The sequence below is a fragment of the Fulmarus glacialis genome, unplaced genomic scaffold (genome assembly GCF_000690835.1).
Source record: "Fulmarus glacialis isolate BGI_N327 unplaced genomic scaffold, ASM69083v1 scaffold1333, whole genome shotgun sequence".
Taxonomy (NCBI): domain Eukaryota; kingdom Metazoa; phylum Chordata; class Aves; order Procellariiformes; family Procellariidae; genus Fulmarus; species Fulmarus glacialis.
Genome location: NW_009203369.1, coordinates 28,484 through 44,631, shown reverse-complemented (window position 1 = coordinate 44,631; position 16,148 = coordinate 28,484). Strand labels below are relative to the sequence as shown.

Here is a 16,148-nt window from a genome sequence, read left to right as displayed (position 1 = left end):
GTACCTGGCCCAGGGCTCTGTCCCCTGACGGGAGGGACGTGGCCGGCGTGGTGGAGGGCGGGGGGGTCCGGAGAGGCCACTGTAGGGCCGCAGCGGCTCACAGGAGAAAACCTGGCCTCTCCCGAGGCGCTAAAGAGTGTGTGTAAGTTCTGTGCATTTTGATACTTTACAATGAGCAATTCCTTACCACCTTTCCAAGTGTGCCTGGCTTTTTTCTTCTGGATATTTTTTCCCGATTCTTATCTTACCTGAAGCTGTCAGCGGAGTTGGTTTCACTTGCAGATCTGGAAGGTTGCAGGAAGTCTGGTGCTCTGCCTCCCGATGCTCGTCTTGATTAGATGCTCCTATCTCTTTAGGAATCCTGTACTCAAAAAAAAAATCAGATGTACTAGCACCGAACTCAAAGAACAGGGGAATAGGCAAATACCTGTGAACTTTGGCTATGCCTACAAAAATGCTTCCAGGGGAAGTTTTAAAACATCTGGGGCAAGCACTCTAGTCCCCTTCTGCATGCTGTCAAATGAAAGACTGCTGCTAGCTCAGTCTTCCAGGATGCTCTTAGGTGTGTAATGGCTAGTGCAAAGTCTCTTGCATACAGATACTATAGCTTATGAACTGGGCACCCAAAGATGTCTCTGAAGTAGCTCCGTTTTGCCTGGATAAATCAATTATGAAGCTGTGCAACTGTCTCACATCCTCTGTTTTTGCAGCCACGCTGTTACCACGAACATGGTATGTTTCAGGCATGACAGTGACTGTGTGTACATAACCTACTGTGGAGGAAATGTTTACAGAGAATAGAGAAGGGGGAGAGGATGGGAAGGGAGACCCACACAACTGAAATACTTGTGGTTTAGGTAGAATGGACTAGTCTCTTGCAGATGTAACTTCCATATTAAGCAGCAACTGGTTTTGTCCAAATTGTAGTATGGACTCATACATAACATGTCTGAATGTACTTTAGAGAAGGTATGAAATAGAACATAGTTTGTTCAAAACTTTGGAAAGCTGTACTGACTTGGATGCTTTACAAGTTGCCAGTATCTTCCTCCTGTCAAGCAGTCGTAAAGTTTCCTACTGCAGCTGGGATGTAATAGGGGGCGGCTTAGCTTTTACTCCATCGTTAAATTGTCTTTATTTCTCTAAGACCTTTGTGTGTGAATACTCAGTTTCAGTGGAGACATGGTAGAAGTATACCTGCTAACAGTTAAATGAAAAAGACTAGTCTTTCAGTGGTAAGGTCACTTTAAAGTTAGTCTTATACTGCTGGAAAAAAACCAACCCAACACAATCCCACTTTGTCTACACTGGATTTTTAGTGAGCTGTCTGTCAGCATAGAGTGGCAGACTTCTGTTTATTGAGTAGTTGAGGAGTGATGTGCAAATTAAGTAATGAAAAATGGTGCCCTATTAGGAGGATATCCACACCACTTAAAATGCTACACACTTGCCATTTGTAAAGCTTCAAAGAAACACAAAATTGTTCTGTAGATTTGCTGAATTATATGAACTATTACAAATTGGTAGCTAAAGTGAACTGAAAAAAAAAAAACCCCAAACATCTTTATTCCTGGCATTGTAGAAGCTTTTTTGAACTTTGTAATTGACCACTATAATCTAAATCCCTTGGGACTAGTTGGTTTTGCTGCTAAGCAAAATAGAAGGTTTTGTAGCTGGTCTGTAGAGCTTGCAAACCAGGTTTGCAGAGCTTATGGACAATTACGGTACATGACTTTCTGTCGTCAACTGTTAAGACAGTATTAAGTTAAAAAGATATTGATGATGACTGTCTCATGGGCTGAGGAGTTGTACCAAACCACAATCTCTCCGAAAGTATAGCAGTCACTATTTTAATCTTACTACTAGACTTGATAGTAAGCCTCTAAGTGCCCAGAACACTCACTCTCAATCCTGATCTAACCTAGTTAACAACTTCTATGAAGAAAAGAAATCATAGTTGCTAAAATAAATTTGAATGTGAAAATCTACTCTTGAAATTCTTGGGAAGAAACTATTTTGTTGATGGTGTCAAAAATGGTTTGGTAGAAAAGAGCACACTTTATAAAGTGCAATAGCTTGGAAAGGAGTTCTAGATGATGGTAAGTTAACAGTCTAGATGACGATAAGTTAACAGTGAACTGAAGAAGTTTAGGAGTTACTTGTTTGCTTTTGTCAGTCCCACAATTTAAAACAACATGGCAATTGAAAGAATGCAAAGCGTGTACTATATGGCCTCAATAAGCAGTATATGGCAAAGTGATCCATCTTAATCTAGTTTCAAGATACAGCTGAAGCAAAAGATTATAATTTATAGTAACAATCCAACCTTACCTCTTTTTGCTTGAAGAGCAAAAACTGTTGCTGCAAGTCTTAAATTGCTTATCATATTACTGGTTACTTCCCATTTCAATCTTGCATTCTTGTGATAGAGCTGCAAACATGGGTTGCAGAACAACTGATCTGCAAAATCCTGAAAACTTAATACTGTTGTCCAAGATCTAATTCAATGCTTACTTTTATTTGAAAATGAAATGGAAGTTTTGCGCTGCCCCAGCTTCAGGGTTCAGAGCTGAACCTAGAGTAACTCTACAAAACTCTACTGTCACTAACTTTAGACCAAATGCAAGCTCCCTGACTCCCAATACTTTTAGCTTAAAAATAGTATATTAATGGCCAAAATAAGGGTCTTTAGGCCTTTTGGATTGTCTCTAACACTTGGCGTGACTTATTTAACCTGTGGGCAAACTGGAACTGGTTTTCTTTTGCAACAGTTTTTCTTTTACTGCTTTTTGCCATGTGTCAAGTTACTAATAGCAAGTATAGCTATGCAGGTATAGGCTGCTTCATTCAGCCATGTGGGTAGGCCCAATACGCAGAGTTAAAGAGCACATCTTAGAGGTCTCACAGCACGATTACCTAACAATACTAGGTTTCTAGTATATCTGTCTCAGAATAAAGTAGTGGATCATGCTAACTTGACCAAGTTCATTTCTTCCAGACCAGTCTTTTGTGACTCTAGCCACAAATGACTCCTATGTGAAAGGAGCACTGGTACTTGGTTCATCCTTGCAACAGTACAGAACAACAAGGAAGCTGACTGCACTCATAACTCCTCAGGTCTCAGATCTTATGAGGTAAGGTCACTTACATACTTCAAACTGCCACAGTTCCTTTGTGAAGGTTGAAATATGGAAGTTAAATTCCTTAATAGTAACCTTCCAAAACTCTGGAAGCTTAACAGCTAAGCTTGGCAGAATTCAACTTACACTATCTGGAATTCTGTAAGTTATTCAAACATGAAACCGTTCGTTTTTTTTCTTCCATATGATGAGTTAACAAATACTCTGTAGTTAGAGCACTAAATTGTGACTTGATACTGATATTTCAACTGGATCTTTACTCTTTCATAGTCCTACTTAGAACTGTCCAATAATACGATATTGCCTGTGTGTTCATTAGTGCTGTGTGTATGCATGTGGAGGTGGGAGTAGGGGATTGGTATTTGTTTGTCTTGCAGAAGCATTCCATATTGAGATAATGTAACACAAGCTCTCTTGAAGTCTAGCAGACACTTCAAATCAAATTTTATCAAGAGAGAAGAAAATGAGCAGAACTAAAGTAGCATCAAGTATGTCAAATCAGCAGTCAACAGAAGCATCTAATGAGGTCACCACAGTACAACAAATGAAATTAACAGGCAACTGCTTCCTACAGCCTCTCTAGAATATAGTCTCAGTGTGGAGCGGACTGGGTGCTCTTTCCATGTGTAAGAGGAGGGTAAAAAGCCATTTAACTTAATAGCTACATGAACTACAGATGATAGGTGGAGATTCTACAGGAGGAAGTCCTTCTGAAAAGCTCTCTCAATTTATAGAGACAGAGAAGTGGCTCAATAATAAATGTAGTGACTTTCCCTGGAGTCTCTTGGCAGCTGAATGGCCTTATCAATATAAAGATGTTACATATAGGAACGTCCATTCTAGCCTGTTAGGCGAGTGTGCTCTTTTAAGGGAATCATAAATGTGCTTATGTGCTAGCGTCAGCCAGCTAGTACTATACCCTTAGACCAGTGATATCGACCTACCTAGTGGTGTAACTGGAACTTGCATTTCTCACTCTGTATGCACTAACAAGGTATGCCTTAAGTTCAGAAGCAACTGTCCATACCAAACTGTCAGTATAAAGACAGCCTTGCAAGGCAGAGTTCTAAAACTCATTTACAAGCTCTGTGGCTCAAATTGTACTGATAATTGCTGAGCATTCAAGATACATTGTAGAATAGTGAGACTTTACAGATGCTTCGTATTTTAAGCAGGATGAACTCCTCAACCTCTCTTGAACTAATGGTAATGCTTTACTGATGAAAAAGCAAAGGTTGGGTATCTGCCACAAAATTTCACTACACTGTCTGAAAGTTTAAGTGTCACCCTTAGGTGAACATGATACTGGGTCAAAACACTGCTGTACCCACAGCCATGATTAAGTGAGTCTTTAAAACTTTATGGGATAAAGAAAGTCTTAGCAATAGGGTCTAGCCACATGCCCCTAACAGTCACAAATCCAGAACAGTGTTGTCATAACTATTGCATAAACTTCTGTTTTAACTGTTCAGGATTCAGCTACTGTCCTGCTCAAGCTACTCTAACAGCTTCCCATTTCTTAATTGCCTGCTCAAAGTAGACTGTTAACTTGCCAAAAATCAGTCTGGCTGAAAAAAAGCTGTGTGGAAAGCTTGTATTATATAGCCATGACCTACTAGACTTAGTAGCAATGCCAACTAAAGCCCTGTTTGTGGAAGAAAAAAAACCCAAATGTCTTTGTTCCCAAAATGTGCCCATTACAAACTAGAAACCTTGAGGCAGACAGGTGTACTTGTGCATTCCAACACATGCAGTCAGCCCTCCCTGATGGCATAAGAAATACTGCTAGGTTCCCTGTTACTCCACTTGCTCTTTATGGAATCTGTCATGTGGTCTGGTGCTGGAATAACTCTTTCCCCAGGAGAGTGCTGGAAAAAGTCTTTGATGAAGTCATATTGGTAAACGTCTTGGATAGTGGGGATTCAGCACACTTGGCGTTAATGAAAAGACCTGAGCTGGGTGTCACACTAACAAAGCTTCACTGCTGGGAACTGACGCAGTTTTCAAAATGCGTTTTCATGGATGCAGACACAATGGTAAGTGGTCATGTCTCTTCCCCAGGAGAGTGCTGGAAAAAGTCTTTGATGAAGTCATATTGGTAAACGTCTTGGATAGTGGGGATTCAGCACACTTGGCGTTAATGAAAAGACCTGAGCTGGGTGTCACACTAACAAAGCTTCACTGCTGGGAACTGACGCAGTTTTCAAAATGCGTTTTCATGGATGCAGACACAATGGTAAGTGGTCATGTCTCATGGTACCTCTTAATGACCTAGTATGGGGGTTGTTGGATTTTTTTCTGTGGGTGGGTTTTTTGGGGGGGAGGGTAGGGTTGGTGGTTTATTGTTGGGGTGTTTTTTTGTTTGGTTTTTTTTTTTAAGAGGAGGGCTAATAGAGGCCTTTTTGCTATTTGGACTAATAACTCTAAAAAGTATGTGCCTTTTTTAATCTAAATTAATTGTGATGTAGTCTGTGGGGACTATCTCCATAAAGTACTGTCTTCTACAAGACAAGAGCATTGATATGAGAACTTTCTTTCATGTCTTAAGATGGATGTCAAAATCCATTAGAAGATGATACCCCAATTTCTAACCGAAAAACCAGAAAACAGTTTTTTACCCCCTTTACAACTAGGTTCTGTCCAATATCGATGAGCTTTTTGAGAGAGAAGAGCTGTCTGCAGCACCAGATCCCGGCTGGCCTGACTGTTTTAATTCTGGAGTTTTTGTTTACCGACCTTCCATTGAAACATACAATCAGCTGTTACAGATTGCCACAGAGAAAGGCAGCTTTGATGGTATGTATTAATTTGTATTTCAATATAAGTTAGACCAAAACGGTAATAGTGGTTGGGATGGTTCAGTAACTATATACATGTCATGGGAACTCTGTATGAGAGAGTTCTGAACTCAATGTAACTACACAAAAATTATGTCATTCTCACAACAGAGGCTATCGTTACAATATGTAGTAAAACTACTTTTTTCAGACTTCATGAAATAAAAAACCCTAGGAGTTTGGCCTCCAAACTAGCAGCTGTAAGCATTAGCAATGTAGAATCACGTAACAATAAATTTTAAGACGTAGCAAGCACAGTGCATGCATTAGCAAATGAAACTGCAGCACTGTGCTTCATGCATTCCTAACACTCAAGGCTTGAATGTTCTGTGCTAACTCAAGTGTTGCTGTGGAAAAAATAGTACTCATCAACTTGAGTGCAGCTTCAGAGAAACAAACTTTTGAAGATGCAACTATCTCTTCATATGCTATGTGATAGCTTCCTGTTGTTATAGGGTGGTGACAGTCTTTTTCCTCAATATCAAGTGCATGTAGCCTTGGCTGCTTTCCACTGTAGGTTACTTGGGATTGGCCACTGTGCCAGATTTAAGCTTGAGAAGCTGTCCTGTAAGTCTCCTTACCAATCTATTACCATTGCAGTAAATGCATATGTTGCTTGAAGACTGCTATAGTTAAAGGCTTCTGAATGACTATCACTGTCTCCTGTCAGTAAATTTCATTATGTAACTACTATGGTACAAAACAAAGTCTAACTGAAAAAGGTACAGAAAATTACATAAATAAGACCATAAAATGGAACTCTTAATAGAAGGTAGTTAGCCAGCCTGTTGACTTACCTTTCAGTACTTTGTAAAAAGTAGAAATTCTAGATATCATTCCTAGTCTGCAGAATAATCCCTGTAACTGTGTGGACTCCTATGTGTGGTCTCCTAAAAAACATTAGTCGCTGTTGGATGCTTAATGCTACCATATGAATAAACTCTAATGAAAATGAGTACTGCAATGTAATGAAGAGTCTGTCTATACCTCGCTCTGACAAGGTAGCACTTGGTAGCTCTGGGAGTGCTCTCAAATGTTGAGTGTAAATTGATCACCAGCTACAGCAAAAGCTGTAGCACAGTACTGAATTTTTGCATTAAACCCCCCCCCCCCCCCGAAAACTCCCAAAAAAACCAACACATGCACCCTCCCTGCCAAACCAACCAAACGAACACCCCCCAACAAACCCACATCTTTGTGCAAATTGACTGATGAGTAGCTCCAGGAAAATCTGAGACTTGGTGATTGTCTCCTCTGAGCTCTGTGCTTGACTGCTAGCAGACCCCATCTTCTAGGTCTAAGGGCCCTATCCTTCAAAAGAATAGAACTGCTTCCGCAATATACTTTCTGACTTGAAAGCTAAAGCCACACAATGGTGAAACTTCTTCCTCAATGTCCTAAATGTGAAGCAATCGTTGCAGCTCTTAACAGCAAAAATGGTGGGTTAATGGTTTAAGTACCAAATTTCTAGAACTGTAATTTGTACTTCAGCTTTAAAATTTATTCAGTTTTTATTAAATGGTAGTACTGATCTGAGTAATGAGACCATGGAGACCTATACTACATGCATAGGCTGCTGCTGAGCTCATGAACTTGGTGGGGAGAAAGGGGATTTAAACTTAAATTGATCTAGACAGTAACAAAAGTTCCTAGGAAACTTTTTATAAGAGAAACACCTGTGAAGGGTCACTGCCCTTAATAGGACACAGGGATGCAAACTCAACAAGCTACCAAGCTATACATAATTGGAGTCAACCTCTAAGCGCCCCATCTGCAGTAGTAGTAACTAGGGAATGCAAGGCTTTCCAGAGTGTTTCATGTTTATAACAGCAGACAGATACCTCCTATGTAATGCTGTTGTCCAGAAATGGTAGTGATAGCTACTTATGTAGACAACTACTTTGTCTATTTGAACTTCACCTTTCTAGATAATGAGGAATATGTCATGTAATAATTCTAGATACCATCTAAAAGTAGTGGAGGGGGAAAAAAAGTTTGTTTTTAAAAGAAATCTGGTAGTACTGATACCTTAAGAACGTTGCTATTGCTTTGACAATCCTGTGGCTCTTTAGTCTGGGATCTAAAATGGGTGCTTCTACGTATAAAGATACAATGCAGTAAGACTATCTGTACATATGTAGCTAGTGTAACTCCTGCCTGATTCTTTCACCTTATGTCTAAGGTCCAGTTTATACAAGACTACTGTTGAAGTCTGAACTAGCCCAGCCGCTAATGCTGCTTTCAGTGGCTGCTTTGGCACAAATGCATGCAATCTGGAAAAAAGCCAAGTATGTAAAACAATCTGAGTGAGAGAAAGCCCTGTAGAATAAGTTAAATACACTGTTGCTGTCCCTTCAGTTATGAGCTATCTGTTCTGAGAGGACATCCCAGACTTTCTTCTCTTTTAGATGATCTTACTGTTAACATATGCATTCTTAACACAGCATTAAGTTAGAAGTTAAAGTGAAACATAACTGAGTAAAGACAAGAGGACTAGTCTGGTTTCTTTGACTCTCATCTCTTGTGATGGGCACAACTTCTTAAAAAGTGCTTTCCTTCCTTTAGGGGTTGAGAGGCAAGTCAGAGGTTTGAAATTACTGGACTGAGTCTCTAGACAATTTCTCACTCCGCAATCTGCATGTATGCTGACAGCTGTAACAGGATACTTTAGAATTTGTATTTGTCAGTGTACTGTCTATATGTCTAAGTTTATGCCCAGTATCTAGATACTTCAGTTGCAAAAAGCAAATTCTGCTCAAACAGCAGTGAGGGTGTACACCTTAGTACTGCCCTAAATCTAATCATAGGCCAATAAAAAAAACCCCTTTCCTGAGTCAGCAGAGACTGAGTGCTTTAGAAAATTAAAGATTAAAATAAAACATTCTCTTTTCTAATTAAGCTATCCATTTACCTACTCTTCAGCAATACTAATTGTGAATGCAGTTAAAGGTGAAGGGAAGACAGCAAATGAAAGTTGAGGGACTTCCTTCAATATCCTTCTAAGAGGAACTATGAGCACTTAAAGACTAAGTATATTCACTGCAATAAAGAATGAATGGATATAAATAAGTAGTTTTTACTTTTCAGTAGCTGCTTATAAACTAGTCTGCTTTGGGCCAGAGGCTTTTTTTTTTTTAGCTACTCTACTATGACATACTAAACAACTTCAGACTCATTTGACCTCGTTACAACCTCTACTTGCAAACTAAGAGGTGACCCTTCCCAACACAGTAGGTCTGGCTATAACTTAGATTGTTATCCTCACTTAGGGGTTAGTCAGCAGCTTTTTAGTACAGAACTAGGAATGCCTATTGCCTGTTAAGGGATTAGATGAAGTTTTACTAAAGTTGTCACCCAAGACTGAATGTGCTTTCCTTATCATATCACAGTGTAGGGCATAGCATCCAGGCTACTGGATAACAGACTACTGATACCTTAACTCTGGTGTTGAGATGTTGGTCGTGCATCTGTAAGCATAAGTAATAAAACTAATTGTTGGCACTTGATCTTCTGAGCTACAGCTTTTCCTGAAGCTGAACAGTACTCAGTCGTTAAGTCCTGGTTTTTGCTGCCTTATTCAGCTTGAATTTAAGCTGTAAAAGAAACTGAATGGCAGGGTTTGTAAGCAGCTTTCTATTTTTTAGCAAAAGTAACCCCACACATACTACCTTTTTCATTCTCTGCGTTTTTTGGATTTTCAAAGGCTGCAGTGTTTACAGGGTGTTCACAAATAGAACTCTAGAGCTCTATGCCAAACTCCTACTGGACATGACAACTGCATTACCAACTCTTAATTAGTGAAGTGATTGAAAAAGATCCTAAAACAGCTCTCTGATGCTTGTAGCCTATTAATGCTTTCTCTTTCAGGTGCAGATCAGGGGTTATTAAACACCTTCTTCAGCAGCTGGGCAACAACAGACATGAGCAAACACCTACCATTTATTTATAATTTGAGCAGCACTTCTGTATATTCCTACCTTCCAGCATTTAAAGCGTAAGTTCAAAATTCTAAGATGACTTTCAGAGCTCATATAAACTAATTTCTTGTACAGAATGATCAGGCACAATGTGAACTTACACAGTTTTTCTAAAGAGAGACCATTGTTGTCACTAAAAGAAGGTATAATAGTTTCCACTCTTTAAAAAAAAAAAGCTGAATTAATACTAGTTAAATGAATCATCTCATGATAAATGCAGAGAGAAAGCTGTATCTGTAGCTTAAACCACTCATCCCTGGTGGTAACACTGAAGTTGATTTAGAGTAAGCATATTTGATAGATCACTTGCAAAAGGAAGAACCATTACTCCAGTATGGGATACTGTCTATTATAGCTCTAACCAAAAGCAGTAGCTCTTGAATCAGCTTGAGCTGAACTTCAGCATGTCACTAGTGGTATTGTTCCCACCTAGATCACTTGCCCTTTCCTCACTCAAATTACTTAGGGTATTTAACAACCAGTACTTACAGTTCATCTAATCAACCTATACCATTCAAATAAACATGGTGAACAAAGACTTGTATAAAGCTAGAACTCTCTCCCAACAGTCTTTCTAGATCTCAGACAGTTCCGTAAGTAATACCAAGATGGAACAAAGACTACAGCCAACCACATACCACTGGCATGTTTCCTGTGTAAGGAAAACAACTGTATCCTCCCTAGCTAGCAATATTAGATTTGGTGTGTGAGTAAACCGTAAGTCAGTGGCATGGTCACTCAAAGTGTTACAATAAACACAGGAGGAAGGTGGGGAAGCATGGGAAGCTGAAATGTTACACAGAAACTCTTACTCGTTAAGAGCTGCAAAAGCTGGGGGGGCGTGGAAGGAATGTACCAATTGCATAAAAACAATCTGATCTCTGCATGACATCAGGTTACTAGTGTCTAAAGCAGCAGCTAGCATAAGCAGGACTGTTGCTGGCTCAAGATCAAACTATGTCTTGTGATCAGAATACCATTTGAAATCCTGTCATGCTAAAAGTGGAAGACTTATTTAAAGAAATACATGCAAGCCTAAGAATGACTAAGTAGTTGGATAGCATTTGATAAACTAACATCTATTGTAAAGTATGTCCTCTTTCCATGGCTGGCTGGTTGTTAGTCACATGACCTTAAATTTACAAATGACCGTGTTGCCACAATAGACTAATTGGATTTAGGAACTCCTGACAAAAATTCCATGTAACTGATTGAATCAACTGCCTAACTGAATTCAGCAGACATTCAGAAGTAGAATGCTGGAAGTGCAGCCCTTTTAAGTAGAATGCCCTGCTCAATAGGTGGAACAATTTCCCTTGGTTAGATCAGCAGCTACACTCCTGATAATCAGCAGTTGGAATAAAGTGAAATTTAAACCTACTGACATCAATAGCTAAGTTTTTTGCAGCTTTGTACAGCGAGACTAGATTTCACAGCAGTCTCAGTAATCCTTTTTCCAAAGGAAAATGCCAATTCATGACAAATGCTCTCTAACTTCAAAACATTGATGAAGGACTTTTCTGGGAGATGGGGAAAGACAGATTAGTTGCTGAGGCCAGTGTGGACATAAAGCTTCCTAACAGTTGAGCTTAAATGTCAAAAGAAAGTATTGCAGATCTAGAAAGTATCTAGAAAGCAGATACTGAAAACATCATAGAATCTTGGCATCTGTCAACTGTTGTACAGGTCTTAAGTGGACAGAATACTAAGAATACACTTCTCCATTTGCAGCAAGTGTAATGTAACACTTCTTAGGCATTCTCTAGCTTAAATAGCCTTGATTTTTAAACAATGACAAGTTTCCTCAGAACAGCAGCAGCCTAAGATGAAGAAAACTCAGGCTGTTAAGTGGTGCTGTGACAGCTAATAAAACTAAGGTAGTCCTCTTATGCCAAATCCTGACATACAGACTTTAAAGTTAAAACCCAGGAACTGACCTGTTGAAGACAGATTCCACACCCCCCCCCGCAATTACTGCAAATACTTGACCTTGTTTCACACATGCATAGGTTTTCACTCTGCAGTAAGATCAGCTGCATTCAAAACATTGAACATGAATATTGAAATACAGTCAAGGATCTTATAGCAGTACAAAACCCCCCACCTAAATGCATACTGCCTTGTTTTGAACGTTCTAAAGTTTTTGAAACACACCTGCATAGTCTCCATATGTAAAACTCCTTAAACATCGGAGTCCTGGTCAAAATGACCAGGGCGTGCTCAACAAAATGTTAGACAAACTAGTTTGGCATTATTATCCATTTTAATCATATTATGTTGAGAAGAAATCCTAACATGTAATGCAAACTGAACTAGGCGAGACAGTCACTGTTACTAGCGAGACTGGTATTGCTTGTTGACAAAACTGAACTCTAGTTCTGGAACCATAGAAGAATGGAATGAATGCTGTCTCTTTTAGTGTTAAGTTCTTTACTTCAAAAGGGGTGCATATCATCTACACTCCTGATGCAAAAGAACATACTGGTAACATTTGGGACAAAATTAGAAGTCCATATTGAAAATGGAGTTAAAATACTTTTAAAAAGAAACAAACAAAAAACCCTACCACCACCACCACAGAACCTGCCTGTGGCTAAACTAAGGTTATTTAGAAAATAATGGTTGGTTGTTTAGCAAGACCCTGCTGCACCAAGACCAGAAGTCCTCTGAAATGCCTCGGTTATACAAAGCTATTATTTTGCAGGGACACAGTCTTCCTGCAGCAGGGCCTTCCAATGATCCTTTTCTATGGGGCTGTAAACTAAAAGGGTAATGCTAACCCTGACCCTTCTCTACATAATGCTTGTAATGCCTAACTATCTGGATCACTGACTTTGGAGTAGAATCTTTTTCACTTTTAAAACCAGTTCAGATTGCAACGGCTGCTTGAGACTGCTCTCTCCTGAGCTATGGACATCACTCTACCTAAAGACTTGAGTTGGCTGTAAGTACTTAAATAGCCCAGACCATTAGGTTTTGGCTGTATTCTGACTAATGTAATGTAGAATCCCGTTTGCATTTTTTTGTTTTATAGTGATGCTTTCAGTCTCAGTAGGCATTGGCAGTTTGATCATTTAGTGTTTAGCCTCCTAAATATATTCATATTTCTGTTTTCTGGACACCTACGAAACTGCAGGTTAAAAAAAATTTATGTCTGCCAGTCAAAACTCTTGTTTTCTAGACACCTGCACAAACTATGGCTCTAACTTTTTCTGTCCTACAGGTTTGGTGCAAATACTAAAGTGGTGCATTTCCTGGGAAGCACAAAGCCATGGAACTACACATATGACTCCAGAACAAAAAGCATAAAAGGCAACATGGATGACCCTAAAATAGTTCACCCAGAATTCCTCAACATGTGGTGGGACACCTATATAGCTAATGTTTTACCATTACTAGAACAGCATGGAATTGTTAAAGAAATTACTACAGGTGTGAACATGGTATGTGCTTTAATATTTTTGTAGAAACTACCTAAGTATGGATGACAGGTTCTTTACCATTCCACTGATTTCCCTTCCCTCTGTCCAACTCAAAGCATGGGTGTGGTTTAGTTTGTGGGATGCAGAGTTTTTTGGTTTTGTTCTTTTAAGCTTGGAATAAATACTACTACAGAAGAGAAGCATGCTATAGTGGTCTTGAACGTAGCTGTCTGCTTGCCTAAAACAAACTATGTAAGTAGCTAATGGTGCACCAGAAATTAAACTGTAGTAACTTTAATATATACAGAGAAGGGCCCTAACTCTTAATGTGTTGCAGCTAATAAGGTTCTCAAGCAGAAGAACCCCAGTTCAGCATGCAATATGTACATACAGATCTTGCATGGTGAAACAAATCTAGGTAAGCCTAGGATAACTAGAGAATGAATACTTCCGTAGACTGGCAGTGATGAATCCCAATACTTATCAAAGCCAAAGTAATGCTTGTAACTCTAGTTCTCATTCAGAGAGTTTAGTAGGTTGCATCTGACTGCAGACTTCATAGTCTTAGCTTAGTACATGGGCCAGTTTAAGTTCTCAACCTTTCTAAGACCAAAGTTACTGATCTCTTAAGATGTGCTTTCTCTTGTTAATCTTACATCTTTCTAACAAACTATTTGCAGCTATCGGGCTTGGTCTATACTCTGGCTTTCTCTTGTGGCTTCTGTAGAGAGGTATGAAGAACTTAAACTTTTTTTTTTTTTTTTTTTTTTGCTCTCCCTGCTAACTTCTGTAACTCTGCTTTGTTATTTTGCTAGGAAAGCTGCACAATCCCTGCCCATTGGCAATGCTTGCTGCTGCGCATGAGAACATCTACTTCGTTGTCCCGTTCTGTGGCCTGTTGCTCACTTTAGCTATGCAAAGTATTTCTGTATTTTTACTCTGCCTTTCCTTTTAGGCAGAGGTTACAGAGGCAGTGTCCCACATATCAGTATCAGCACCATCACCAGTATTACCAACTGTATCTTCAGAAGAACGCAAGGAACGGTGGGAACAGGGCCAAGCTGACTATATGGGAGTGGATTCCTTTGACAACATCAAGAAGAAACTTGATACCTACCTTCAGTAGAAATGCCTGTCTCAAACAGTGGTGATGCAAGGACTTGTTCCAGAACTAACAGCTAGAAAGGTGTAGATGGTGGTCAGTTACACTTGCTAGTAGCTTGATGAAAAACTTCTTGGCTGAAGGCCTCTGCAGTGCTACAGATGAAGACTGAGCAAAAGCTAGGAAGCAGAATTCCTTGGGCCACCTGTAACTGCCCAATTTCCAATTCTCCCTACTAGATAAAACCAGGTATTTTCAGCTTAAATTTTCTTCTGTTGTGATCAATTGGCTCAACATATTCCTTGAAACTGGGTTTGTTACCTCACCTCATTAAGGTGATTAGCATTGATTCCTTTGCTTGCTGTTTTAGATGTAAAATCTAATTCATGGGATTGCTCATACACTAGAGTGGTAGCCATTCTGCTTTACCATAAATGAATTAATGACACTGGGATACATACAGATATAACAGTAATAGCACTGCTTTGCTCTTCCAGTCACAATTGCACTGAAGTTTTGACCAGGTTCTTACGCACAGTGCCTACAGCATGGCAGAATGCATTTTTCAGTTCTGTATACTACGGGACTAGTAAACTGAGTTTTGTCTGTTACTTGCAATGTTGCACTTGATACAAAAATAAAAAGTTGTCATGCATTTCTGGCTTCCCTAAACTCTTGAGCAATTAAAAAAAACCAGAGGGAGCTCTGAAGTAGTCTAACTAAAATACTCTACAGGTATAACCCTTAAGCTTTACTGATGCTACTCTAATTACCATTAGTAAATCTCCAGCTTTTAGTTCTGTAATTATTTACAGAGTATATAGTCATTTGCTGGGGAGCTGTTTAGGGCCAATCCCCTTATGAGCTTGCCCTAAGTACAGGACAGTGTATATAGTCATTTGCTGGGGAGCTGTTTATGGCCAATCCCCTTACGAGCTTGCCCTAAGTACAGGACAGCGCAGTGGAGGAAGCTACTCACATAAGCAACATGGAGCTTAGGAAGAGGGAATCTTTTGGTGACTAAAGAAACATCATCGCTAATGTAAGACCTGTACACTGTGAACTTGTTTTTAAACACAATGGTGATGCTATTTTGGCAAAGAAAGACTGAACAGCTGCTTGAGTAACTGTACCTACCCTGATTAGGAAAACTACTCTTGCCATGTGTGCAGAGAGTAAAAGAAAGTGCTTTTTTGCCACGTTCAGGCTACACATTGTATTCTAAGACACATGGAAAAGCAGTAAAAATACCACAATAACAAAAGCATGCTGAAGACAGAGAGATTGGGTGTTACCTGTACTAAGTTTCAGATCCATCCTTTAGCCAAAAGTCTGAAGAGAACTAAATTAGTGTTCTGTGTTTGACAGCTATACTCTGTACTAGTCCAGAAACACAAAGAAAATATTATTTCATTATTTCCTAATAAAGGAGGATTTTGGCAGGAAGCTCATGAGAGTGCTAAACTTTTAGCCTAGAGATAAAATAAACAATCAACAAGCTCTCACCGTTTGCTGGTAAAGCAGAAGATGTAATCTGGTATGAGAGTTAGTTTGTTTTAACTTGTTTTTGCTACTTAATTGGTCTAAGATTCCTTGGTTGCCATTTAGCAAAAATGCAAAAGATGAGGTCCAAACCAAAGTAGCTTGTAGCTATTTAAAAGTACATAGCA

At 39.4% G+C, this 16,148-nt stretch overlaps 1 protein-coding gene across 1 annotated transcript; it reads left to right on the top strand.

Moving 5' to 3' along the window:
• Nucleotides 1–510: 510 nt before the first annotated feature.
• Nucleotides 511–15,133, top strand: GYG1 (glycogenin 1). The gene is made up of 7 exons (XM_009574595.1): nucleotides 511–562; nucleotides 2,999–3,134; nucleotides 5,002–5,176; nucleotides 5,774–5,936; nucleotides 9,845–9,971; nucleotides 13,178–13,397; nucleotides 14,332–15,133. The coding sequence occupies exons 1-7, from the start codon at nucleotides 511–513 to the stop codon at nucleotides 14,500–14,502; spliced, it is 1,044 nt and encodes a 347-aa protein (XP_009572890.1). The 3' UTR covers nucleotides 14,503–15,133.
• Nucleotides 15,134–16,148: the final 1,015 nt, after the last annotated feature.

What these genes read in the sequence shown, in the direction of transcription:
- GYG1 (XM_009574595.1), top strand. Translation starts at nt 511, where the DNA reads ATGCTGTCAAATGAAAGACTGCTGCTAGCTCAGTCTTCCAGGATGCTC. An exon ending in GTCTTCCAGGATGCTCTTAG is followed by an intron (nt 563 to 2,998) that starts GTGTGTAATGGC and finishes CATTTCTTCCAG; the next exon opens with ACCAGTCTTTTGTGACTCTA. An exon ending in AGAGAAAGGCAGCTTTGATG is followed by an intron (nt 5,937 to 9,844) that starts GTATGTATTAAT and finishes TTTCTCTTTCAG; the next exon opens with GTGCAGATCAGGGGTTATTA.